General features: G+C 45.3%; 1 protein-coding gene across 4 annotated transcripts in view; it reads right to left on the bottom strand.

Annotated features, from left to right (window-relative positions):
* Nucleotides 1-1,905: 1,905 nt before the first annotated feature.
* The window catches only part of ARHGAP20 (Rho GTPase activating protein 20), a 61,843-nt gene continuing 37,953 nt past the window's right edge, over nt 1,906-25,795 (bottom strand). For all 4 annotated transcript variants that reach the window (XM_083810614.1, XM_083810616.1, XM_083810615.1 and 1 more), the window contains exons 7-15: nt 24,220-24,297; nt 20,031-20,097; nt 17,908-18,090; nt 12,642-12,820; nt 9,733-9,894; nt 8,305-8,414; nt 7,148-7,337; nt 6,278-6,389; nt 1,906-3,954 (exon numbers count right to left, since the gene is read on the bottom strand). In XM_083810614.1, the coding sequence (XP_083666740.1) occupies nt 2,891-3,954; nt 6,278-6,389; nt 7,148-7,337; nt 8,305-8,414; nt 9,733-9,894; nt 12,642-12,820; nt 17,908-18,090; nt 20,031-20,097; nt 24,220-24,297 (2,145 nt within the window). In that variant the 3' untranslated portion in view covers nt 1,906-2,890. The remainder of the gene's footprint in view (nt 3,955-6,277; nt 6,390-7,147; nt 7,338-8,304; nt 8,415-9,732; nt 9,895-12,641; nt 12,821-17,907; nt 18,091-20,030; nt 20,098-24,219; nt 24,298-25,795) is intronic.

Genomic DNA, 25,795 nt, shown 5'->3' with positions numbered 1-25,795 from the left:
AAACTCAGGCATCTCCCCCAAAGCAGCCCCCCTCTACTGCTGGCTGGTGGCTTGGGAAGACTCCTTGAAGCCTCCTGCAGAGACCGGGCAGGGTCCTGGGCATGGACTGTTGTCACCCCTCAGGGCTGAGGGGCAAACCTTAGCCAAAGTCTTTCGTGGGCACATGTAAGCAGTGTCATTTAAAAAGTTTTCAGTTTTTCAACATTTTATTTTTAATATTGCCCCAAACCCAGCCCTCTGGGGTGCTCAGGGGAAGGAGCAGCAGGGACACCCCTGATACATTGACGTCTCCCCAGCAAGAGCACACCTGGAGCCACTGCATATTGGAGTCCTCAAGGGTGCATCCAACACTCTGGAAAGGCTCAGTACAATCCATTTCGGATCTTAACAGCATTTAATTCCTTTAGTAAGCACTGCAGACAGTGATCTTCTCCATTAGCGCTCGTTTCTGTGCCTGTCACAGAACAAGCCTCACACAGCAGCAGGGTGTATGTCTTTCAAGACAGGAGTGCATTTTAAATCGCACTGGGTCCACATCCAGCTTGTTCACCATATGTTTAAATTTGAAAGCACTCTAGCTTTAGCTACAGCTCAAAAGCAGACACATAATTTGTTTCACATCGAGGCACTCTTGGATATGCTTTTACTTCAGACTAGCAGAGATAAACGACTTGCTGGAAGATATCACTTGTAGGACAGAACATTTATATTGCAGAGACTAGAGATTTTTCTAAGGCTTTATTATTGCTGCAATGAATCAGCATTTGCTACTTGATGTAATCTTGGCAGTATGGCAACATGCTTTTTGCCATTTCGAAAAGAAGTGCAGAGTAGCTGTTTTATTTCAAAATAGCATCATTTTTTTTCTTTTAAAGAAGGTGAACATGTAGACCTATTACATGACAGGTCTCAGGATACACACAAAGGGTTTTACCTTTGGAAGGTGACTATTACAGATCAGATTCTGCATATTGCCATTTTTATTAAAATAGCTAAATATGAAAAATGCAAAAAGGAGAATTTCCAGTAAAAAAAAAAAATTGAGCTTGTAAACAATTATACATGCTGGTATACTACCAAGTGCATGATATTTTATTGCAATATGTAGGTCTCTACAAATGCCCTTCTGTTCACTGATATAACCATTTGCAGGATTAGAGCCCAAAATAGTAAGTCTCTGATTCTGTATTTTCAAGTTAACTCCCACCCTGAATCTGTTGGAGATAATCCATTCTGTCTGATACAGAGCTAGAAATCTTTTTACACTGATAATACTTGGAAATAGCTTAGAGCACTGGACAACGTTTGTATTTTTTTTCAGAAATACCGAACAATTTAGGAGCATAAGCACCTTTACCGGAGTGTGGTTGAACAGAACAGGATCTGAAACTCCACCATTGGCCAGAATTAACTGGAGTGGGGGATGAAAACGGAAAGCTAATTAATGAATTTATGCAATTTCAGATGCACTGTATGCATGCACACATGCACAGATGCTTAGTTTAGCACTGCTATTCCCTCTTGCCTTCTCGATAAACCTGCTGATGTTAAAGAATAAATCTTGCTCCCCTCTCTTACTTGCTCCCCACCCTAATAGCTGTTACCTGAAAATCTCTCTCTGCACCTCAATGTTGTTCGCATCATCCCCTTAGCTGAAAACACTACCCAGTCTCCAGGTGAAAATCAAAAGGGTAGGAATTCTTGTTTGAAAATTACCAAAATTTACAAAAGTTAACAGCATTGATGATACATATGGTATGAATGATGCCACCCAAAGGGGAGGAAAAATGTTGCAGTCCTTCCCCAGGCAAGATTTACAGTGGCATCACTGGGACTTTTGCTTCAGCGATAGCTTGTAGAACTATAAAAAACACCTAAAAAACATTACAAAGAATAAAAACTGAATTTATGACATAACAAATAATATTTAATATATAGCATTGAATGCATACACATCAGTACCAGTGCTGTAACAACAAAACAGAACTCATAAAATTAGCAGCAGTTTTTGCAAGTACAAAAATACACATTTTTTCAGAACATATATAATAGCAAAATTTATCAGGATATATTATACAAACTCAAAGCATTTAGATAATGCATTACTTTTAATATATTATATGATGTTTTAGATGCTGCATAATAAAATTACATGTGTTCTGCTTGCAATAATATATAATGCCATTTACAGCAATGTTAAACTATTCACAACTTAAACATGAACAGAACAGCCAACGAAGCACAATAAATGAAACACACAGAGTTGGGAGGTGTTAGTTACAAGCTTCAGCATTTATCTTTACATATTTTGGAGCTTATTTTTTTTTCTTTCTTTCGCAGTGTGGAAGAAATAACTACACCTATTGAACATACCTCAGAAACGTACAGAAAACAATACACTTATTCCTTGGAGGACAGTGAAGGTAATACCTATCGGTTTCAGAACAGTAGTATAATACCACAGTTATGGATTCTACGCTGACTTTGCACGCTACATCAAAACCACAAAGGACCAGGACCCACATCCGCAAGGCTCAACACACAAGTGGTCAAGGGGAGAGTCCCAGCAGGAACCCTGCTGCCTCGAGAGGCTCACAGAACAGGTCCCTCCTCTTAGTTCCTGGGACCTTATCAGATTTTTCAGGAGGTTTCTGTTTGCTTGCTTTTAGCAATTTTTATTATTCTTACAATATTCTTGCAAAGCTTTATGTGGGAACATTAACAGTTTCCTAGAAAAAGAAAACCCACGAATTCAGGGACTGCTCAATTAAATTTGAACAGCCTGTATATTAAACTTAAAATGAACACACACTAACACCAAAGGCATTTTCTTTATGGTGTTTATTTTAAGCGTTAAGATTCCTCCGCAAAAAAGCTTTGGTCAGTCTCTTCAAACTTTGGATTGCTGTAATGCTCTCCTAGACCTCCTCTTTGATCTTGGATCATGAAGTCTCTCTTTTCCTGCGACTTTCAGAGGTAATGGCTGAATGTCAGGCTTAATCAAATAGCCGTCGACTCCTTCAGTAGGTTTCAGGAGTGCTGGCCTGCTGTTGGGCTCCACCAAGCCCCCCTCAGCCAGCGCCTCGGTAGGTTGTGGAGATGGTGGCACCCTGGTGGGTGTGACCAAATAGTCATCAGCCACGTCAGCGGCAGTCTCTTCGTGTTTCTTTACTGACTGAAAAGTGCTGATATCAAAAGGGGAGGAGGTTTCGGTTGGGGTAAACACAGATTGGTCTGAAAACTGAGAGAAAGCACTGTCCAGGGAGCTCATTGACGACACAGACGGAGATGTCCCAGGAGAAGACAGGCTAGAAGAGCTAAATCCTGAGCAAATATTTAATCCCTCTGGCGTTGGAGGCAGAAGGCAATGGGACAAGTCTTTCTTTTCAACATTTTGGTTTGTGTTGTCGCTTTTACCAATGTTAATCCCTATAATCAGGCTCTGATTGATAAGCTTTTGCCCTTCCATCTGCAATGACCGAAGCTGACGGAGATAGTCTTCATCTTCGTGAGACAGGACAACGTCACAGCTGGCTTTGCGCGCTGCCTTCTCATGACTGTTGCCACTGTGGGTGAAGCTGGGGGCAAGGAGGCCGATCGCAGGCTCTGAGGAGCGCCTGTGTCTCCTCAAGGCTTTGAGGACACCTGAGGTAGCTGCTGAAGAGAAGCCCAATGCACTGGAGCAGAGAGACTCCTTCTCTGAGTTTTCTTGCGAGGAAAACTTACGGTGTACATCAACAGAAATCGTCAACTGTTTCGATTTGGTTTTACTTTGGATTTCATCCACCTCTGTCTGCTCCGAATCGCCGTCGCTCAGGGTGAAGACAGACTCCCTGCTCCTGTTATCCTGATCTCGGTTCTTAATCCAGTCGCTGGAAGAGGAGTCGGCCTCATCGTTCGCCTCATTTTCCAGGCTGTCGTAGGAAGAGTCATTCAGATGGAGGGAAGCCACATCTGCAAGGATAAACCAAGCGTTAGCATGGCAGTGACCAAACCACCCTGCGGACAGGCAGCTGCATTTTTTTTTTTTATGCTTTTACTTTTAGGAGCATTTGTCATTTAAAGTCTCTTCAAAGAGAAACGTCAGTAATTTCAGAAATAAATACTGTCTAAATTTGGAAAGGAAAAACTGAATGAGTGCTAAGTAGCAGTTCAGTCAAGAAACGCAGGATAATAGGACAAATAGGGGTGAAGTCTCTTTTTTTTTTGAGTACTTCAGCAGTAAATAATCCAGCTGTGAACATTAATTTATATACAGAGTATTAAATCAGCAATTTATTGGATGTTTCTTTTTGTTAGTGAAAACATCATTTAACCTTTCTTTCCCTCTTCTAGGAAGATGAAGAAAACAGGGCATACTTCATGCTTCTACGGTCTTCCAGAAATTACATTTTTAAGAGCAACACTGTGAAGAAAGTTCCAGTCTCTGTTTAAAGTCACCTCATTTCAACTGAGCTGTGCACACCTGCACCCTGCTCCATATATGCGGTAATTGGTGTTACATTAAATCTCTTTTGCTCAGGGCTACGCTAAGCGGACTTATCTCACACTGCAGCAGAGCTCACGCATGGGCAGTTACCGTGCCTCAATGCCTGCCTGAAAACTTGCTCAGCTGCCATAACCCACCATGGGTCTGAGCTCTCAGTCCCAGCACAGCAAGATCAGAGAATTACAGAATGACTGAGGTTGGAGGGACTGTCAGAGGTCAGCTGGCAATCTGCTTCAACCCCTGCCCAAGCAGGGACACCCAGAGCAGGCTGCCCAGGACCACGTCCAGGCGGCTTTTGGAGATCCCCAAGGAGACCCCACAGCCTCTCTGGGGGTCACTGAGCAGAGCCTGGCTCCGGCCTCTCTGCACCCTCCCTTCAGGGATTGAGGGACACAGATGAGATCCCCCTGAGCCTCCTCTTCTCCAGGCTGAGCAGCCCCAGCTCTCCCAGCCTCTCCTCACAGCACAGATGCTCCAGTGCCTTCATCATCCTGGTGGCCCTGCCTTGGGCTCTCTCCAGTATGCCCAGGTCCCTCTGGTACTGGGGAGCCCAGAACTGGACCCAGCACTGCTGGCGTGGCCTCACCAGTGCTGAGAAGGGAAAGATCACCTCCCTTGACCTGCTGGTGATATTTTGCCCGACGCAGCCAAGAATACCCTTAGCCTTCTTAGCAGCAAGGGCACACTGCTGGCTCATGTTCAGCTTGGTGTCCATCAGGACCCCCAAGGCCTTTTCTGCAGAGCTGCTTTCCAGCTCGGTGGCCCCCAGCACATACTGGTGCCTGGGGTTGTTCCTCTCCAGGTGCAGGACTCCACGCTTCTCCTTGTTGAACTTCACAAGGTTCTTGTAAGCCCACCTCTCCAGCCTGTCAAGGTCCCTCTGGATGGCAGCAAGGCCCTCTGGTGAGTCAGCTACTCCCCTCAGTTTCATGTCATCCACAAATTTACTAAAGGTGCACTCTACCCTATTGTCCAGATCACTAATGAAGATGTTAAACCAGGCTGGACCCAGTATTGACCCCTGGGGTACTCCACTGATTACTGGAATGCAACCTGGCTGTTCAGCCCAATTCCACGTTCTACTCTTAGGGAGTAGAAACGCATTAAGAGTAGAAGTAGAAATGCAGCTTTAGAAATATATTAAGGGGAGACCTGAACTTCCAGTCAAAATCAATGCTATCACAGTGCTAGAGAAAAGAATATTAATGATATTCTGGAACATGCTGCATACCAGTCAACTACTCTGTTGGACATTTTCGGTCCCCAGTTCCATGACTTTTCTGTGCTAGGAGCAAAATCTGCCTGTCCCATTAAAAATCTGGAGAATCTCTCTCTTTTGATAATAAATAATGCTTTCAGCACTCATATAACAATGTGACAACTGTATTATAACCATTGTTGATCATTGGCTTTCTGATATTCTGAGAAGACATGCTGGGACACAAATTATATATTTGAGATGAAACCTTCTCCAGATTTCTTTCTTCCTTCCTTCCTTTCTTCCTTCTCTCCTTTCTTCCTTTCTTCCTTCTTTACATCTTTTCTTCCTTTCTTGCTAACACCCCCCATTTTTTAAACATAGTAGCTCAGATGACTGGAATAGGAAGAAGGGATTATTTGGGACAGCACTTAGAGGTGCTCTAGCTCTGTGGTAAGCTGAAATCACTGACTATTGCCAATACTTTGGGTAAGGTGACAGAGACAACAGCAGTATCTGGGAAAGACATGTGAGTCGATCTTCTGTCTGGCTGTGTTTAGCTGATAGGATCAAAACAGCATCTGCATTACCTGAGCCATTTTCTCTCTTGCATGTCATCAGTATTTCTCCGAAGAGGGAGTTAATCTCCTCTCCAAAAATCCTGCAGCAATTCTCAGTGAGGAACTGCACCAGACTAGAAATCTGCAACAAAGCAATGGCAGAGAGACGTCCTGTCACTTCTTGAATTATCACATTCAGGGCAAACACACCGTGCAGAGGAAGAACACAAGCAACAGCCATCCATGAAGTGCCCTCTGTAAAGCAGTCTCAATGCAGAGGCTTACCCCAGATGACTTGCAGCAGACCTCCCCATGGTGGGCCAGCCTGGGGCTCTTGCCATGAGCTATCCCCGTGAGCTCTCCCAGCACACTGAGCCAGGGCACGAAGGAATGTGGCTCCACGGGGCGAACAGTGGGAGCCAGGGAGAGCAAGGTAGCATCTCCTGAGGCGTCATCCCATCTTTCCTGTTATGCCCTGTCTCTAGAGTTGTTTTTACCAAATGTTTCCCACATAACATCAAACTCCATCTTCTTCAGTAAAGGCAGATGACATTCATTCCCCACTGTCTCCTTCCCTGCTACCTTTTGCAATCCTCTCCCCCACCCATGTCCCTTTCTACCCTGGAATAGGGTCCAAATACTCCTGTCCTTGCATACAGATTTGCCATTTTTGCTCTGTCCTGTTCAAGGCTACAACATTGGGAGATCTTTAGGGTGACAGAAGTCCTCTGTTAATGCACTGGGTATCTCTTTTTGATCTCTCTCCCCTTCTCCCAGGCAGATTATGAGAATGAATCTATGAATGTTTCTGTAGCCCTGATAAAAGGACAGGGATCTGAAGAGGTACTAACTATTTTCACATTTGTGGTTATTTTTGTTTAGTACACTGCAGTCTCCCACCTTTTTTGTGAATTCACTTTCCATATCAGGAGTGGAGGAAACAGGAGGCCAGAGCAGGCTAGGTGCAATGCAGATAGCTAGATTAAATGCGTTCATCTGGTTCTCTTCAGATCGCATTTCTATACCATGTAGTACGCCGAAGATGTAACGTAAGAGAACAACGTTAGCTCTGGGGAGCTGCTCTATTAACCTGAAAGCATATACAAATGTAAGTCTTCAAATTAGTGACTGGAAAATACCAAAGCTTTGAAGATAACATTTTCCATAGATACACACAAGTCAAGACAATGAAAATACAGGAACAGGGTAAGATGGTCCACTAATTGAAGCAGGTAGTGTGTTGATGGGGCGTTCTTGCTCAGCTGCTTGCCCTCATTATAGCACATCTCTAAACAGTTTCCTGGGATGCCACGAAATACCCTAACAGATAATTAGAATTACAGTCTGTCAGACTAATGAACCACATGCAATGTATGACATGAAACTGTGTTTCACCAAAGTTGCCTGACAGTTCACTATTCAATGTGAACTATCCGTTGTCACTACCTGCCATCGAGTTGCCATAGGCATGTATACACGTACAGAAGTACGCACGAGGTCAGCTAGTGTACAAAGCTCTGCTTCCCATGACAGAAACTTTGCCCGCTTTCTGTTTTATATCACCTTCCAGTGTGTAGGATTCCCTTCTCACTATGCTCCAGTGTTTTATTTACAATTCCATCTTGGCTTCAAAATGGTCACTAAAATTTGAGATGAATGAGGGGGAAATATGAGGAACTGATTTCAGCTGCTCTGTCACCCAGCATGCACAGGTTTCCTGTGGATGACTCTGGCTTTGGTACCAGGCAGAAATCCAGATCTTGGACAGCATATTTATAAATATTATAAATATTTTTTTCATAAAAAGATATTTCATTTATTTACTGGCATTCACAACAGGCAGAAAAGTGTGACAAAAGAGTCATAAATTTGCCCCATACAGGCTCTCCCTTAAATATAAATGTATGTTTAAATGCTCCGTTATATGCAAAGATATTTTTAGCATCTATTTAAAGTTGTGGTTTTTTAATTGCAGGTTGTAAATTGAATGTTTGGGATTCTGCATTCTGGGATATAATTTTACAGGAAGAGAATACAGAGAATATAAGTAACTCTACCTTTGGATGCTTTTTATCTTCTCTTCGTTATTTCCTTGATCCATCACAGAGACCCACTTATCACAGAGCTGGGATGACAAAATGCTGCCTGGGATGTTGCGAAGAAAATCCTTATCCAGAGAAAAGAAGAAGAAAACGTGAACAGCTATTCTGGAGTGTGGGAGGAAACAGGAATAATCTATGCAGATACAAGAAGATGTATCAGTAGGACAGCACTAGCTGACAAGCGTCTTGATCCACAAAAAAAACATCAGAAAATCATCTGAGATAAAGACGTTCTTTGGATTATGCTAGAAGTGAAAATTTTCCTGACTTGTCCTCACCCTTTCCTATCAAAATAGAGGTACTGGGATGGATGCTTCATCTGCTGTTGTTGAACTAAAAAAACCCACCTGCGCTGGGGCCAGTTATTTTGATACTGTTTGTCTGCCTTTACTTATCACTTGAGTCCATCTGTAGCCCCTGTTTATCCTCCTCAGATGACAACCTTCAACCCCACCAGACCACAAGAACTCCAAGGCATCTCTGCCTGCCTTGTCCTTTTTGATATGGAGTATTTGTACCAGTCCGGGACAGTCTTCCTGCTCCTGTCTCCAAATACCTCAACTACTGGCAGGCAAACTGTTGAAGCTTGGGAAGAAGCCCAAATCCCAGCTTCCCAAACATGTTAGGGTAAGAGAAGCTATGGTGCACATGAATAACACATTTGCTCTTATGTGGTGACTGCCCCCATGCTCTTATAGGTGTGCCCTAAAACCACCAGCAGACACGTAACAGTGTAAGTCTCACCCATGAAAACCTCTCATGTGGCAGCACGAATGGTTTTCTGTGGTAAAACTATTCCCCCAAAGCAATGCTTGCTGGAGAATGGCTATTACAATTTCTTTTAAGCTAAAAGCTATACATAAACAGATGTACTGTAATAAAATATGAAGAGAAATACGCTCCTTGTGGCTGCTGTTCTGCTGAAGGTGTGCGATGCTTTTTGCACAAGCAACATTGCTGTTAACATACAAGTGTGTAAGAAAAGATAATCCATGGGAAAATTAACCCCAGTATTTCAGGCAACACCATATGTTTGCAAGGGTCTGTGGTGTAAGATATTACTGATGAATAAAGAAACAGGTCTGCAAATTCACCTTTCTAGTATTTCCATTGACTTTAAGGAGAGATTAAGAGAGTTGCAGGACGAGGATGTAACTGAGACCTCAGGAAAGCTGGCAGCAAAACAAGCTGACCAGTCCTCTTCCCCATCCTAATCCAGCGGTAGCTTCCTTCGGTGACCCTCATGTTAATGTGCCAGCCCATTGTTAATTCAGACTATCAACTACCCTCTGGGCTTGTCCCTGGTGAAAAGTCCGACTTGTTTGTGCCCAAGATCTGTGCTGCTCTCACACAAAAAGGGAGAAAGGAACGTTCTTCACGTACCTTAAACAAAGATGCTGTCACAAATATGGATTCACAGGCTAAGTCCACTTCAGCGCCTGAATCAAGCTTCTCCTTGAGCTCTTTGCAGGTCTTTGCACTTCCAGAGCGTCTGAAAATACCCTCGGTGGAAGGACCTTCTTGGTAAAGGAGGGAAAGCATGTCCTAAACAAAATCAAAAGGCAGAGGGGCTTTGTCAGAAACATATTTTATTGTCCACTACCACTGAAGTGTGGTTTTACCACTTTTGTCACAGGCAAGAACCTCTGAGTCCTCAAAAAGCTCACAAGTTAAACACAGCTCAAGGCTCCCTCCAGGCCACGCCAAACTGCACAGCAAAGCTATGGTCCAGGGAACTGATTTTGGAAAACGTCCCTTCGAAAACACGGTGCCACCACTGCAGAGCACAAACCTTGTGCGCAATCTCTTCCAGGATCTGTACCAGTTTTAGCCAAGCCACTGAAATAAATAAACACTGTGGTATGGGAAAAGGCTACCGTGTGCCTTCTGCAGTGCCCTTTGGAGGAAGACATAAAATCCTCCCCACTCATCAGTGTGTTTGATATTAGCACCGACCAGAGAGGAAGACTTCTGCTGCAACTTATCAGACTGAGGTCTGAAAAAAGGAGATGTTATCCAAGCTGGAAAGTGCTTCCTTTTTTAATATCCATCTGCACTTCCACATCAGAGCTGGATTTTACTCCCTTCTGCTTCTTGTGAGTGGCATTGCACCCCGCAAGCAGCTCAGAGGAAACAAGCAGATTTCTGCCCAGCTTCTAAAATAACATGAGGGCCTGATTTCTTCTGCTAAATAAAAGAGGAAAATGAGCAGAAATGCTCAAATCAAAGACCTCTCCCAAGATAGGATGACACAGTTTTCCCCAGCTGTTTAATTCTCTGCAGCCTCGTTTGGGGTGCCTCTCAGACACTTCTCCGCAGCCGCGTTCTGAGCAATGTGGGATTTGTCATGTTTGTCTCTTTTGAGGGGAAATGCACGTAGACAGTCTCTGAATTATGTGCAGGCACACGGTGGTCTGAGGGCCAACTTATCAGAAGGGATGGTGGGGGAGAACCTGTCATCATTAAACCAAGTTACTCTAACAGTAACGGCCAAGCAGCAGCGTGTGGTTTCTTTCAGAGTCTGGGCTGTAAGGTCAGTCTTCCTGACACACAGCAATGCAGATATCCCTCAGGAAAACTATTTTCCTAATCTTTACTTTCTTAATGCTTTCTCTCACTCTGCGGAAGTGGAAAGCCACTCGCGGCTGCGCAGACACGTCAGAGCAGCACCTTTCGTGGCAGCAGGACTCGTGGCAGCATTTCCATTTTCCTTGCAGGGACTTACTGCTGTCAAAACAGACTGAGCTCCAGTGCCTGAACAAACACTTTTAAAATATATTTTGAATAAAACACCCACAAAATAAAACGGGGAAGGCCCCCTTACAATAGTAAATCCAAAAGAATTACATGAATGAAGCTACTGGTGTAAGACAATTCGGTGTAGCAGTGCCTAAAAGAGAGCCCTTCAGCTGTGAAAAGCGAGCGTAGAGCTTTGCAGCAGGGCTATCAAACATGCCTGCAGCATTCATCCCTGATGTTTCCCTTCTCTTGCAGGTGTATCCCACACAGTACCTCAGATGCAGTTTTCCATTCTCCAGAGACGCATGAGAAATCAAAAGCGAGTTATATTTTGGGCATAAACACGGTGTTTTAAGATTCAAACCACAAAGTCTACCAAGCTCCGATGCTATACTTAGTAACTTAGATATGTTAGATGTAACTTAGATATGAATCTCTGAATATTTATGTTTTGGAAAAATTTCCAAAATGCAGCACTGGCTCCTCTCTTAGATGGGGAAAAAGAGAGACCAAATTCTTACAGAGTCCATCTCTGGCAGGCTTACTTAAATAACCTAACTGATGAAAATGTACAATTCCCCCTCAAAGGGAACTAAAAATCAACATTATTACAAGACTCAAAAAGTCCTGGTATGATTCACTATTCAGGCAATGCTAAAGCAGCACATCAAGCACAAGCTTTGGAGACAAACCATCTGTTACTATAAACTGATGTAACCCCACTGATTTCAGTGGGGTTCTGGCGAGTTGTGCCAGCTGGAAGGCAGTCTGCTAAGAGCAAGGGCCCAATCCTGCAGGGATCATGGTGGGCGCTCTTCCCTCCCCCTCCACAAACATTTCGATTGCTGCATTAATAACAGGGCAGTCCTCAGGACACCCTCCCGACCAAGAAATGCCACACATCTATCTTAATTGTGCCTAGGATGGGCTCTAGGACGTTTCTGATGTCCCTGGACTGGGTGGGGAGGGAGTTTTGAGCACCCACAGCACGAGCGCTTGCTTGACACAGGGTGAACAGATGCTGAGGTGTTCCTGAGGCCTCCAGCCATCCCAACCATTTTTGCAGTGGCAATGCCAGATCAAAAGTGAGGACCCAGAGTGCTGGGATGCCTCCAAGAAAGGCTCTGAAATTGTCTGCTTAAGGACAGGAGGCATTTCTACGCAAGCATGGGCTGCCTGCATTGGACAGCAGGCACAACCTGACTGGAGTCGGGGGTTTTGCTGAGAGCTTGGGAGTGGTTTAAGAAGTGTGCATGAACGTGGTGTGTATTTACACCGTGTAGATGAGGATCAGGGAGCCAGCCGTACAGCATGGGCTGTAAGGAAGCAACAGCCCGGAGCAGTCGACCCACCACACGCTTCTCAGGCTGTCTGGTACCGACCAGGCCTGATCACAGCATATGTTAAAAACCAGAGTTCTTGCTGGGAAGCATAAATGCGGCTTCCTTCTGTTTGCTCTGCTCGAGTAGTTTCAGTGTCCCGTTTACACCGCATCCCCACGTTCTCAAAGAAATTCCACCACTGTAAGAGCCAGCCCCGAGCCTGGGACTCACCAAGAGAGGTTTGGGCAGGTTGTCATCCTCACAGATGGCTGTTAGCAAGAGGCCAAAGAGCTTCCCAGGAGCAGCAGATGTTGAGGAGAGGGGCACATTGTCCAAGTGAGTGCCTGGGCCACGCCAAAAAGCCCAGTTTATGATAGATCTTTTCCTTTTAAACGACTTCTGGCTTAAGTCTGGGAAAAGAGAGAGGTGTTTATTAGAAGAAATGCATTTCAATTCTAATTCCAGTATTTGTTTTGCGGTGGCTACTATGGTTTCAAAGGAAAAAATGACACGAACCAAACCAACTCCTTGGCACCCGGCTCAGCCTAATCCACCACGTGCATACCTGCGTGTGTGTGTGGAGACTGCGCTGCCCTACCCACAGTCTTGAGAGGCTCACCAAGACCTGCACTGCACGGCTAGAGCACAGCACCAGCGCCTACCCCTCAGTGCAGGATGGTGAACCTCAGCCCAGCGGCTTCCCATGGAGCTGGCCTGTGCCCAGTGACTCGTTTCCTACCCACAGGTGCGAACCACAGACCTTCTCCGGAAAAAATGGGTAAACAAACACCACTGCCCTCACCTTGGCTGACCGTCCGGAGGCATCCTAGCTCCACTCTCTCCACAAGTAACGCCAGAGAATCACAGAATCGTCTAGGTTGGAAGAGACCTCCAAGATCACCGAGTCCAACCTCTGACCTAACACTAACAAGTCCTCCACTAAACCACATCACTAAGGGCTACATCTAAACGTCTTTTACAGACCTCCAGGGATGGTGACTCAACCACTTCCCTGGGCAGCCCATTCCAATGCCTAACAACCCTTTCAGTAAAGAAGTTCTTCCTAACATCCAACCTAAACCTCCCCTGGCACAACTTTAGCCCATTCCCCCTCATCGACTGGGTGAGACGTTGTCAGGCTAGGAGAAGCCGCCGCCTTTGCCCTCCTCTCCGCAGAACTAGCGTGTCCTTACTGACCACGACGCAGGGATGGTGCCTGCCCTTTGATCGACGCTTTCCAGATGGCATTTCAGCATGCTGCCAGCACACTGATGGGCTCCATTTGTCTTCATTTATTTTAATGTATTTCATTAGACGGCTAAAGAGCACCGCTAATTGAAGCCCTTGTTCACAGTGCATGAAGAAGGAAATACTGATGTTAAGACACAAAGAGTTTTTTAACATGACCTCTCTCAACATCAGCGAGTTAAATGCTTCTGAAAAGCATGGGCTACTGTTAAAGGTGAGTTGACGCCATTTACGATGGAAGTGCTAACTGGGAAAAACTTACTCCAACATACTTTTCCTTTTCTGAAGTCTTCAAAGCCACTCAGCTTTGATTTAGTAGCTCACCTACCTTATGCACCTTTCTATCAGCTGGTTCTTTCACCTGGTCAAACATTCAGCTTTCTGCTGTTGTGGAGGGCAGAGGGTAGAAGCAAGGCTTGCAGAAGCATGGATCGCAGTATCATACCACATTTTTTTTCTCCTGTACTTCGTTACATGCATTTTTTAGCCCCAATAGTGATTTTCTGTTATACATCATTCCATTCTGGAAGATCATGCTCCCTTCGGGAATGGGTGGAAGTCTTTTCATTAGAGGTTTACAGGATGAAAAGTTGCAGTTTTACTCAAAATGTGAGCATATGAATGCTAAAGCCCGATGAAAAATTCTTTTCATAAAAAATAACGAGGATATACATTTTAAGCAGTCCAAAGCTTCATGAAATATGAGCTTGGCAATGTCTAAGGCTTTACTTGACACATCATGTTTTGGGAGAACATAACTAAGAAAAACTTTCAAAACAACATTTTTTCTTTCAGATGAGCAGGACATGAGCATGTGACTGTGGTTTGCCTCTCTTGCAGTTCTAGTCACCCAGTCACAAATACATTTTGGTGGTTTTTTTTCTTTTTTTTTTTTCTGGTAGCCCTGTAGATCTGGCAGGAGTAAAAATTAAGGAGAGGTCCTATTTTGGAGACACAGGAACAGCAGAAATTAAAAAGAAAAAGGGGTCTTAAAATGAAGACCTTAAAACAAAGAACTCTTCTTAAGTCTCTCACTATTTGCTCCACTCCTGAAAGCCAAAGCCCAAATGGACAAGGCGACCGAATGGAAATTGTGCTTAAATGCAGCTCTCCTGAGGCAGGAGGAAAATCTTGAGTGGTTTTCTTCACCATACCAGGATGGAAACCAACAACTAATGCACAGCAGTGAAATGCCACCTCGCACAAAATCAACACTCACCAGTGACAGAACTCATGTGTTTCCTATCCCTGTTTCGAAGGGGACTCAGAAGTGTCAGGGTAAAGAGCAGATGAGAAAGGGAGGACGAGAACTTTCTTCTCTTGACTCTGTGCAAAGTTGCATTGGGTGTCCAACCTCCTCTCAGCCAAGACAGATGCACAACTTCCACAGGGAAACACCAGCACTGTACCCCAGGCCTTGTTATGGGGGAAAATTCTAAGCCCAGAATCAGAATAAAGCAACACTACTTTGGTTGCAGATCTTGCTCAGAGCTCACGACAGCAGCCGTCTGCCTAGGGATCAATTCTACGCGTATTTTATACACAGGGAATTTAGTCCATTCATTGGTAGTGGCTCAGCCACCCAAGTGCCATTTCCTCTTCCCGTAGACTAACCAGAAACTTCCCAGTAAAGCCGCAGACCTAGTTAAAAACCTAGCAGCTATTCTGACCAAATCCCTTTCAAACAGTTTTCAGAGACCTCCTTCCCGTATTGAGACCAACTTGCTTACATTTTGCTTTCTCTTTCACAGATGATTAAATAATAATCTGGACGACAGATGAGCCACTGACAGCAGCCAGTTCTTTCAAGTTAAACTTCAGGCAAATCAATATTTACAATATTTTTAGACATATGTTCATCAGACACAGCCGCCTAACGTGGGGCACGTTGGTACAACCGGGTGGCTTCCCCCTGCTGCCCCCAGGGCTGGGCATCGAGCCCAGCGGTTCCACCACCACAGGGTAAATGTCACCCTTGGCCAGGTGACATTTGGTTAAAAATCTCACGCCTCTGAGCTTTCCAAGGGCACGTGTCGTGTCTGCATGCGGGTTACAGTGAGATGGCTGCAGGCGTCAGCTGAGAGCCTTGCTGGAGGTGCTGCTCAAATTCGGTTTCCAAGTTGCTGATTTTATTGCATTTTAAGGAAAAATAAACAGAATAATCTCAGCGCTCAGGTAAATCCCAGAATAGCAATCTCTTCATGAGGAGGAGGTAAGGCCTCTTGTCCCAGTCTGGGACGGATTTCTCTTGAGGGAAGGACGGAGGAAGGGATGGAGGGAGGGTTACACGGCACGTGGGCAGCAAAGCGTGGGCTCCCAGACCCTTCTCCCTGTGAGTTGCCCTGCACGTGGTGTTGTGCCTAGTGGTCCCCGACAACACCACAGCTCCTGGCTCTCTGATCAGAAGACAAGCCCCAAACCAGATCACAGCCTTGGCTTGCACACAGGTACCACTTTCCATTTTCCAAAACCAAAACAGGCGAGGAGGAGGCGGGAAGAGCACACCGAGCAGCACGATAATCTGGTTTGCAAGCAGGCAGACCTACGCATCACTCGGAAAGGTTCTGCCAGCCAAGGATGAAACCAGAAAAAGCCTCTCCTCCTCCTGTGTATTCCATCCCTGGGCACGACTCGCAGCCTGCCCCGGGCGTCTGCTGCCCCAGCGCCAGCCCGGCCTCCCCTCCCGCGGCTCGCACCGCGCTGCTGACAACACATCTGCGCTGGGGCTTTACGGGGCTGATTTGCATTCCTATTTTCTCTTGCCAGTCAATGTCAGCTGCCAAGCGGGGCCTGTAAACCTAATTACACCCCTTCGCTAGATTGCCTCATTCTTGAAATATGCCGTGAAGTAATATATGATACAAATTACCGGGGGGGGGGGGGGGATGAAGGAGCGTGGAAAGGAAATTAATTTATATAAAATGCAATCAATTTCCAGAATAATTTGTAATAGGCACTGATATAAACTTGCTATATTTAATTTCTAAAAACATTACAAATGGATTCTACTCATACGTTGTGGGAGATCTTGGCTATTGGGGCTTGCATAGGATAATGAAGTGTGCTTTTTATTAGTATACAGTCATTAATGGTGAGCTAGGGCAGAGCTCCTAACTAAGCTTAGTGTGATAGTATGTTAAGCACAATAAATACACATTGTGGGATGCATCCTTATCATACAGCATTTGTAGTCTAATGCCCCAGTCCTGTCAAGATCTACTCACTTGTTTTCATAGAATCACAGAATCACAGAAAGGTTTGGGTTGGAAGGGACCTTAAAGATCTAATTCCAACCCCCTGCCATGGGCAGGGACACCTCCCACCAGACCAGGTTGCCCAAAGCCCCATCCAGCCTGGCCTTGAACACCTCCAGGGATGGGGCAGCCACAGCTTCTCTGGGCAGCCTGTGCCAGGGCCTCACCACCCTCTGAGGGAAGAATTTCCTCCTTATACCTAAACTAAATCTCCCCTCTTTTAGTTTAAAACCATTCCCCCTTGTCTTGTCGTTGACTGCCCAAGCAAAAAGTTGCTCTCCATCTTTTTTTATAAGATGGAGAGCTCATGTTTTACTCACAAGCAGTGAGCAGTCACTGTGTCATTGACAACAGAGCGCAAAACAGAGAGCAGGTGCTCATATTTTTGCAGGATCAAGGCCAAAGGAAGGAGAAAATATTACTATCTTCATTTCGATGAGAGAAATGAAATAAAGAAGTTGTATTCACTCACTTCATCTAGGTTCTCAAACCCAGATTCACGCCCAAATTCATGCCCAGGCTGTGCCATGTGAGGGATCCTGCTGAGGGAGGTGGGTACTTGTTTAGCACCTTGGTCAGATAAAAGATGTTGCCAAGTGTTGCATGGGAATTCTGTGCCAAAGTGAAGCCTTGACTGTGAACCACAAAACCACCCTGCCTTGCTGTAGAGCACAGCGAGGGCTGCAGGGAGAAGCTCTGCTAACAGACTTCAAAAAAAAAATGCAGGGGAGAGATCTTGTCTTTCTTTTGCTGGTTTTAGAGCAACCCCTTGACAGGCAGTTTGTCAAAATGTACCTTAACAAAAAAACGGCACACATGCAACAGCACGCTCAAATCAAGGAGAACTACACCGCAAAATCCCCGTGCAGCTGCAGCAAACATCTGCCCGCTCCTCTTCACTTCCCACCCCCTGTCCCAGCACGTTGGCTTCCCGCAGCAGAGCCAGGACGTGGGCAGGCTCTGGAGGAAGGAGGCTGGCGAGCGGGGCGACGTACCATGCAGCGGCGGGCACTCGGCCAGGCGGCTGGGCTTCAGCACGAACTGGCACTGCAGCTCCTGGGGCAGCTGCTCCGTCAGGAAGGATCCCTGAAGCTGCCGGGGGCAGGCACAGTGCTTCGACCCGTGGGGCATCGCGTCGCGGATGTGGCTGATCTTAATTCCAAAGGGATATTCGTGGCCTGTGCAAAGAGAAATTGTCATCGTCTGGGTTGGATTGGCCGGAGACTTGCAAAACTCCCATCTATCTCAGAGGGAAGGCAGATTTTGCAAGCTGGCCAGCAGCAATTTCTTGGTAACCTCAGAACTGACGCTTTTCTGCATGTTTACACTGGCACAAATCATACACTGGCTGATATGGAGTTACTGCGTTCAGTGTAGCTACACAGATGTAAAAGGAGAATCAGATCTATTACAGCTGTATCATATAAAAGCCCGTCAGAAAAATACAAGTGGCTATTTCTGCAATCAGCGTTCATTCTTTCTGCTGCTTTACTCGCGCTGCTCCAAGTTTAGGTACTCGCTTCTCACACGCTTCTGGCAAGAAATGCGATTTTGGGAGCAGTCGCCTGTCAGATTTTTGCTGAGCACGCAAAACCAAAGAAGTCCAGTGTGAAAGTGATCTCCCCTGCCTCTCCGTGGTAAGTGCAACCACCTTCGGCGCAGCCAAAAGAGACACAATCGCGGTTCCTGTCTGAGGCTGGCACAGGAAGGAAGCGTTAATCACGGGGCTGATGCAGATGAGCTGCGGGCTGCACTACCCAGCATCTTCAGGGACTACACAGAGGCAATTCATTTCGGGGGGAGCTTTCAAAAATGCCACCAGAAAGATAGTTTTTTTTGGACTCGTCCAAAGACATGCCAGTTGAAATGTATTAAATCTGAAGCTAGGAAGTTTTAGTTAGCTTGCACTTGGACTTGAATGCTGTTAGTGGAAGAAACAATATTTGACATTAGAGTGAAACTGAAGCACAGCTGAATGCTGCTTCTGATGTGCACCTATGCTAAAAGCCGGCCTCATTTGATAAACCTTTGTGTAAATATCAGGAGCAGCATCAGTTTACTGTCAGGTCCTTCTTTTCCACAGACTGTACATTGAATTTTCAGGGAAAGAGGGTCAGACAGTTAAAAAGGTCTTCCCCATCTCTGACCTCTCTGGTTCTACATTTATAATCACAGCTGTGATTTTATCTGACTAAGCTACACATAACGGTCTAAAAGTCAAAGTCTGGTACGTTTCAAAGACAAAACAGCTTGCAGTGTCTATAAGGTGCACAGGTTAGACATTTTATAAATATTAATGTTGTCCGACTCCAGCAAAGCAATTGTAGTTGAGGCTGCTTTGAGAAGGAATGCTAAGATTTACCGGAGTTAGATTTGCAGGAGGAAAACAGAAAATCCACATATTTCTCTCGTTCTAATCGTCTGTGAACTCTTACATAGCACAAGTAATGCAGGCTTCTATGGGGAAGGGTTCTTAATAATGGGAAGGGATTTATTCTCCGTGAACCACGAGCCAAAATTAAATCCCCCCATCCCACCACTTCTCAGCTTTGAGTTGATTCCTGGCGAGGGAATGTTTTCAAAAGCATTTGAGAAAGCGAACAAGCAACAGTTTGCTCCTAGTCAGAGGGGAGCTGTCAGCCAGGAAGAGAAATACAGGACTGGAAAGTGCTTCTTGAGTTGTGGAAGTAGGGAATGTTTCTCAAAACTCTGCCGAGTTGTGCTGAGGAGGGGGGCAGAGTAAACAATGCTATGGAAATGGAGGAAGAAATACGGTAGAGCTGGACCAGCTCCAAGGAAGGAGGAGGGGGAGCGGAGAGGCTGGATCTGTACAAAGACTGAGGCTCATGCAGCTGAAAACAGCAAAAACGGTGCAGGAATAAATGAACTTTTTCCAGTGGATATGACACAACCAGACACAATTGCTCTTCAAAACAAATGATCAGCATCTGACTAGCTCCCCAAACAGGCCAACTTGCATGATGGGGAAGTAAGAGGAAAAACGGGGGAAAAAAATAAAGAGGAAGCTTCACGTCAGTATTCTCTGCGTTTCTTGCTTCCTTCTGCACTAAAAACTAATGAGTGAACGTTGAAAAATAAAATCATGCCAACAGCTTACCAATGAGAGGGTATGGAGCATCTTCTCTTCCTGAAATCACCCACAGCTTGTAGTCTTTTTCAGAGCCCTATGAAACCAAAATTAAGAATAAGTTTCTCAGCCATTACGAATAGCTTTGTGTGAGGTTTCTCACAACACAATACCTACCCTGCACCCTGCCGCTGGCATCAACAGAGCCCTGCTTACATTCATGGCGCCCAAATTTGCCACCATCCAAGTTTCTGAATTCTGTCACTTGCAATGCAGTTTGAGCAGCCCTGGTCCATCTCTGAGCTGTGAGAGTGGCCAGAACCCATCCTTTCTGGAAACACTGCACAGCTTTCTAAGGGGGTTATCTCTTGGTAGGAAATGGGGGGTGACCTGCCCCAGTTCTTGGCACTGCTCCTGGATGCAGAGGGGTTGAGGTTGCAGCCTGCCAGGACTCAGGATTGCTTTTGAGGCCTAACCAAGGTGTAAGCCATGCTGTCGGTGAGTCAGTCCCCGTCCCACGTGCTTCCCTGCTCCCAGGAGGCTGGAGATGAGGCAACCTCCAGCCCGGGGGAGAGACAGCTCTGATGGCCCTGCAGGGTTACAGATAAGCAGGACAAGGTGGAGGCCTGTTGCAGAGCACAGCGTTTAGGTTGGAAATGAGGAGACATTTCTTCTCAGAAAAAGCAGTCAGGCACTGGGACGCGTTGCTCAGGGAGGTGGTGGAGTCACCATCCCTGGGGGTGTTCAAGGAAAGGTTGGACATGGTGCTTGGGGACATGGTTTAGTGGGTGACATTGGTGGTAGGGGGATGGTTGGACCAGATGATCTTGGAGGTCTTTTCCAGCCTTAATGATCCTGTGATTCTATGTGGAGTACAGTGGGCCGCTCATGTGAGCTAAGATGACCCTTCAGCTCTATCCTAAGGATCAGGGCAATCACATCCTTTGGGATGTGTCCTGGCACACAGGTGCCACCAGCCTCTCACCTGAGACCTCAGCTCCACCACTGTCCCCGCTTCTCTACGTCCCCTGCAAGCAGGACGAGCTCAGCCTCAGCAGTGAAGAGCATCCCATGCTGCACGTGGGAGGATGGGACAGGGCAGGAGCCCTTTCACCTGCAGTCAAGCACCTACCACAGGGGCCAAGGCAAGGATGGCATCCAAGGGATTCCTGTAACTCAATGCTGTCCCAAAACAGCCTTGCTGGCCCTTTGATGCATATGTTTTGTGTTCAAGGACTTGAGAGTGTTGGGTGGTGCTTTAAGGCTGTTGAACCCTCTTTTAAAATTCACTGCGGAGAGGATAAATCAATCCTACATCAAAGGAGACAATTTCCAGAGGATCAGAGAATGTGAGCAACTTTGGGAAAAGCCCTGAAAAACTGCTGATTTGAAAGCAAATTCTAAATACTGCCTTTAGCACAAATATACAAGACAATGTTACAGTTTAACTGAAGGAGGAGAATGGCGCATTATTTCAGATATGACAATGAGGCAATAGAGATAGAAAGAATGACATTTAATATAAACCTCTCTCAGGACAAAGAGTAACAGCATGCGGATAAATACACACATGAAAAGTGATCTCTTACACCTTAAATCCCTTTTCAGTAACACTGCTAAATCAGGGTAATTGAAGTCTACATTTTTCTGGCTACAGAAGGTGATAAATACCTAGTGCTGGCATTTATTTAGCCCTAAAATTAAACCCTACCTCCTTTTAAACAGATTTGCCTACTATCTTGCATTGTCTGGCCCTTTACCCAGTGTCCCCAAAGCTCTTGAGGCTCTGCTTGGTGCACGCACCTGGTGTAATGCCGATATGCCCTCTAAAATAAAGCCTTTGCAGTTCGCTCTCTGACTGACAGAGCTTTCTGGGCTGTATTAGCACTGCTGTTAAGTTAGCTAGCAGGAGGCAAAAGGAAAATAAATAGGCTTTAGAGACATCGCTGCAGCCTCAGGGCAAGCCGCCAGGAGCAAATAAATACAGCTGAGGAGCACAAGAAAAGGTATTTACTTTTCCCTTTAAATGTATATATGGAAGGGTTAGTGGCTGTGAAGGGGAGGCAGGGGAAGGGGAAGAGCTAGGCAGTGCAGTTTCAGGAGGCAGAGTGCTCATCTCCCAGCTGCAAATGTTGTCCTTTATGGGCTTCGTGAGGCCATTTGTCAGTATAAATGTGGCGGTCCCAGAAAAATCAGCAAGTGGATTGTATGGAGAATACGCAAGTACGGAGCTGGGAAACCCAAGGCCCTTCTTTCTGCTCCTCTTGATCATTTGGAAGAGAGGCTCGATGCCATTTTGCAAGAACTAGTTGTCATTTTACCAGAGAAACCACAGAGGGAAAAACCCTGACGCATTAAAACGGAGTGAACTCAGCAAAAGTAACAGCCCCATTAATCACCCAACATGTGAAATGTAGTTTTTATAATTGCCATCGAAAAGTCATAGAGCTCCTTTCAAGTGGTTCTCTCTGGACATAAAAAAAAACCCTTGAGACGGTGCCTAAGGAAAAGCTCCCTCGCAGTTAGAGCAATCCTTGGAGGGGGCTGGGTGTTTGATTGATATACAGGCTACAGCTTAATTTATTTAGCTTGTCTGACTCTACTGCTAATCTTGTGATCTGTCTCTAATGAAAAAGGCTTTATGCTGTGAAGATGCAGTGAAAAAATGTACTATGTTACTTGGGCACATAATTCAGCGGGCAAGATTTTACATCTTTCAGATGGCTTTCATTTTTTTCCTGCTCTAAATAAAAATGTAGAAAGGAGGAAAGGCTTGACTGTGCTACATACAAGAGAACACAAAGCTGAAACCGAACCAGCTCCTCCTCCTGCTCACCTCAAAGAAAATATTCCTTTTTGTTACTACCATTTTCCTGATTTTTCTGGACATGAAATAAGGAAGTGCAAATAATACCTGTAAAACAGGTAAAAATGAAACATCCTAATAAAGACTTGCAGTTGTAACATAGCACAGTCTCTTGATTTTGGTTGCACACTGGGGGAGACAATGGGCTTGATTTTAACTCACATTATGTTCTCTTCGCCTCTATCACCTCCAGAGCTACCTTAACCAGACAGACTATAGGATCTTGAGCTGGGGCCACAGCCCTGGTGTAAATCGGATGTCGGAGCCATAAAAAGATGGGATAGAAATTGCTGTGCCCAGGAAACACCAAGCTAGAAGAATAAGCCCCTGGATGCACTAAAACCTGTATAAATTAGGGATAATGAATGCTAGGGAAGGTAAATTCTGAGACTACTCTAACTTTGGCTAGGGGTCCCTGGAAGCCTCAGGGAAGCACAAGAGTGGCACTGGGTCAGACTTGTCAGAATCCTTGCATCTAGATGAACATATGCATCCAGACCAACACATTTAAAAATACCTTGTTACCCAAAGAGCAGACTGACAGGCCAGTTAAAAACCCGTCATCCAAGAGCTTCTACGTCCATCAGCATTGGGTAGAGTCACATTGTGAAACGATGGGAGAAAAGGACTAAGGGAGTCAGAGTTCTTGTCTCTGGCACTGATTCCTGCTAACACCTGAGGCACTTCCTTTTCTGGTTTAGAGAAAAGGGAGCTGGTTTAGACCTACTGGGAACAGCTGCATCTACTCAGAGCACTATTCTGAGGTATCTTAGGTATCCTGGGAAGACCTCTTTCCACATAGTTTCAGGCCATTGCTTAAATTGGGTGCATTCAGATTCTGTGCGATCACCCGGTTACATTTGTAACTCACATGACACTGAAGATCCACGGATATTTACAGTGTCTGATCTGGACACTTGAGAGCGGCACTTGTATTTGTAATCTGAGGACACAGCTGACCATGAGTGTTTGCATATTTGGAAACTAACAAACAAGCAGGTCAGTAGGTTTTCTGTTCACAATGAAGTATGCAAAAGGAGCTGCATCAAATTCTCAGTTTTTGTGTCTCAACATCTCCTCTCATGCATCAGCAAAATAGATTTAAAAGCAATTTCAAGTATGACTGATTCCTTACAGGGATGGGAGTCTTATTCAACACTTTTAAGGCATTTGATTATCTCTGGAGGTCTATATATTAACAAGGCCCTTTTGCTTCATTTCAACAACACTGAGTTGCTATGATAAAGGTTTTAATTAATATTAATATCCTAAAACTTGGAAAAGATGCAAGAGGAGATTTGATTATTAAAAGTGACTACAAAAAGACTCATTAAAACCGGTGCAAGTACTTACAGAAATTCCCAGCTGCTGCAAGGCCATGAGAATTACATCATTTGCTGTATCAACATTGGTTACAGTTAGGGTTTTTGACTGTGAACAGAAAAAAGGAGAAAGTGGTATTAAAGATTTGGATTTGCAAAGAATATCTGAAGTCCAATAACTCTGCATAATTCATTGCTGAAAAAAAACAGAGAGTTAAAATTTTGCTTCATAAGTAAGTTACACCACAGAGAAAGACCCAGCTGCCTGAGACAGAGCTTTGATTCCTCTGCCTCATCGTACACTTTCTGTATTTGCTCCCTGCTTCCCCAAGAGCTCCATCAAACAGGCAGAGTGCCACAATTAGTCGGGACAAAATGTATGCAAGTTGCCTTTGGAAAAAAAAAAAAAGAAACATTTCAGTGATTTTTTTTAGTGAAAAAAGAGGTTCTCATATCAAATGTTAATCACTTCCTTCCTTTTCTATTGAAGATCTCCCTGGTAAGAAAACACTGTACATAGGCTGTTCATCTCTATATCCTTTGCCACCTTCTATATAGAATTCTCAAAGCTAGATTTTGGCTTAATACCAGGAACACTTCCTCTTGGTAATCTGTCCTCCTGTTAAAAACACTGCCTCGCTAGCATCTTCCTGACTCTGCTGACCGGCAGATCAGAAAAGCATGGGGTGGCATAAAGCCCCTCTTTCTAAACAGCTACGGCGCCCAGCACGAAGGGCTGTGCTTTGTGTTGGAGGAAGCACGGCTTTCTGTAAGGCAGCTTTCCCAGAGTGAGACTGCAGCACCTGCTGCCTGGCGCCAGGCTTATCCCCGTGCAGCAGGACACCGCTCCCTACCTTCGCGCTGCGTCGAGCTCCTCCGCAGGGCTGGGCATCTCAAGCACACCAGGATTAACGCCTCCATCCCCAGCCCCGCCAGGATGTGGCAGTACCACCGCCATCACCTTGCAGAGGCAAAAGTAAGCGGGGAGGGCACGTTCAGCGTGCCTTCTGCTGGCGTCATCACAGCTACCCTGGCCTCAGGCATAAGTTATGAAGCCCTCCTGATACACAGGCAAGTTTGGCTCTGCTAACGAGACTACACAGCTGCTGGATTGGAGCTGGGTCGTGGCCAGCGTAAAGCCCTGGCAGAACAAATGCGTGCCCGCTTGCAATAAACCACCTAAACCGCCTAAAGAAAGGAGGGTGGCAGAGCCAGGATGCAAATATTCTCTGCCAGTCCCGGGACGGTTTGCTATACCCTGCTGCTCTGCGTATTTGTATCAGTTTTATACTGGCCACAGGATGTTCAGGTGAATCGACCCCCTGACATTCTGCGTTTAAGAAAGATCTGAGCTGTACTTGTGTGTAAGTCCCTGATGGCAGCAAGCTGCCATGGCAATCAAAGGAAAGTAGTGAGAGTACTGTATATCTTGCTTGAGGACATATCTGAACGCTCATACCATAAAAAATTTAACATTTGCCCAAAGCAATGACATCTGGCTCTCAGGAGTAGGTCAGCATATTTGCATAAGTTTTGCTCTGGGCTAGAATATGATAAAATGGTTTGTGCCTTGCATTCACCATTCCCTGTCCTCCAAAACTGAAATA

The sequence above is a fragment of the Anser anser genome (assembly GCF_964211835.1).
Source record: "Anser anser genome assembly, chromosome: 1".
Classification (NCBI taxonomy): Eukaryota; Metazoa; Chordata; class Aves; order Anseriformes; family Anatidae; genus Anser; species Anser anser.
The sequence above is the reverse complement of the archived record's forward strand: the minus strand, read 5'-3'. Positions and strand labels throughout refer to the sequence as shown.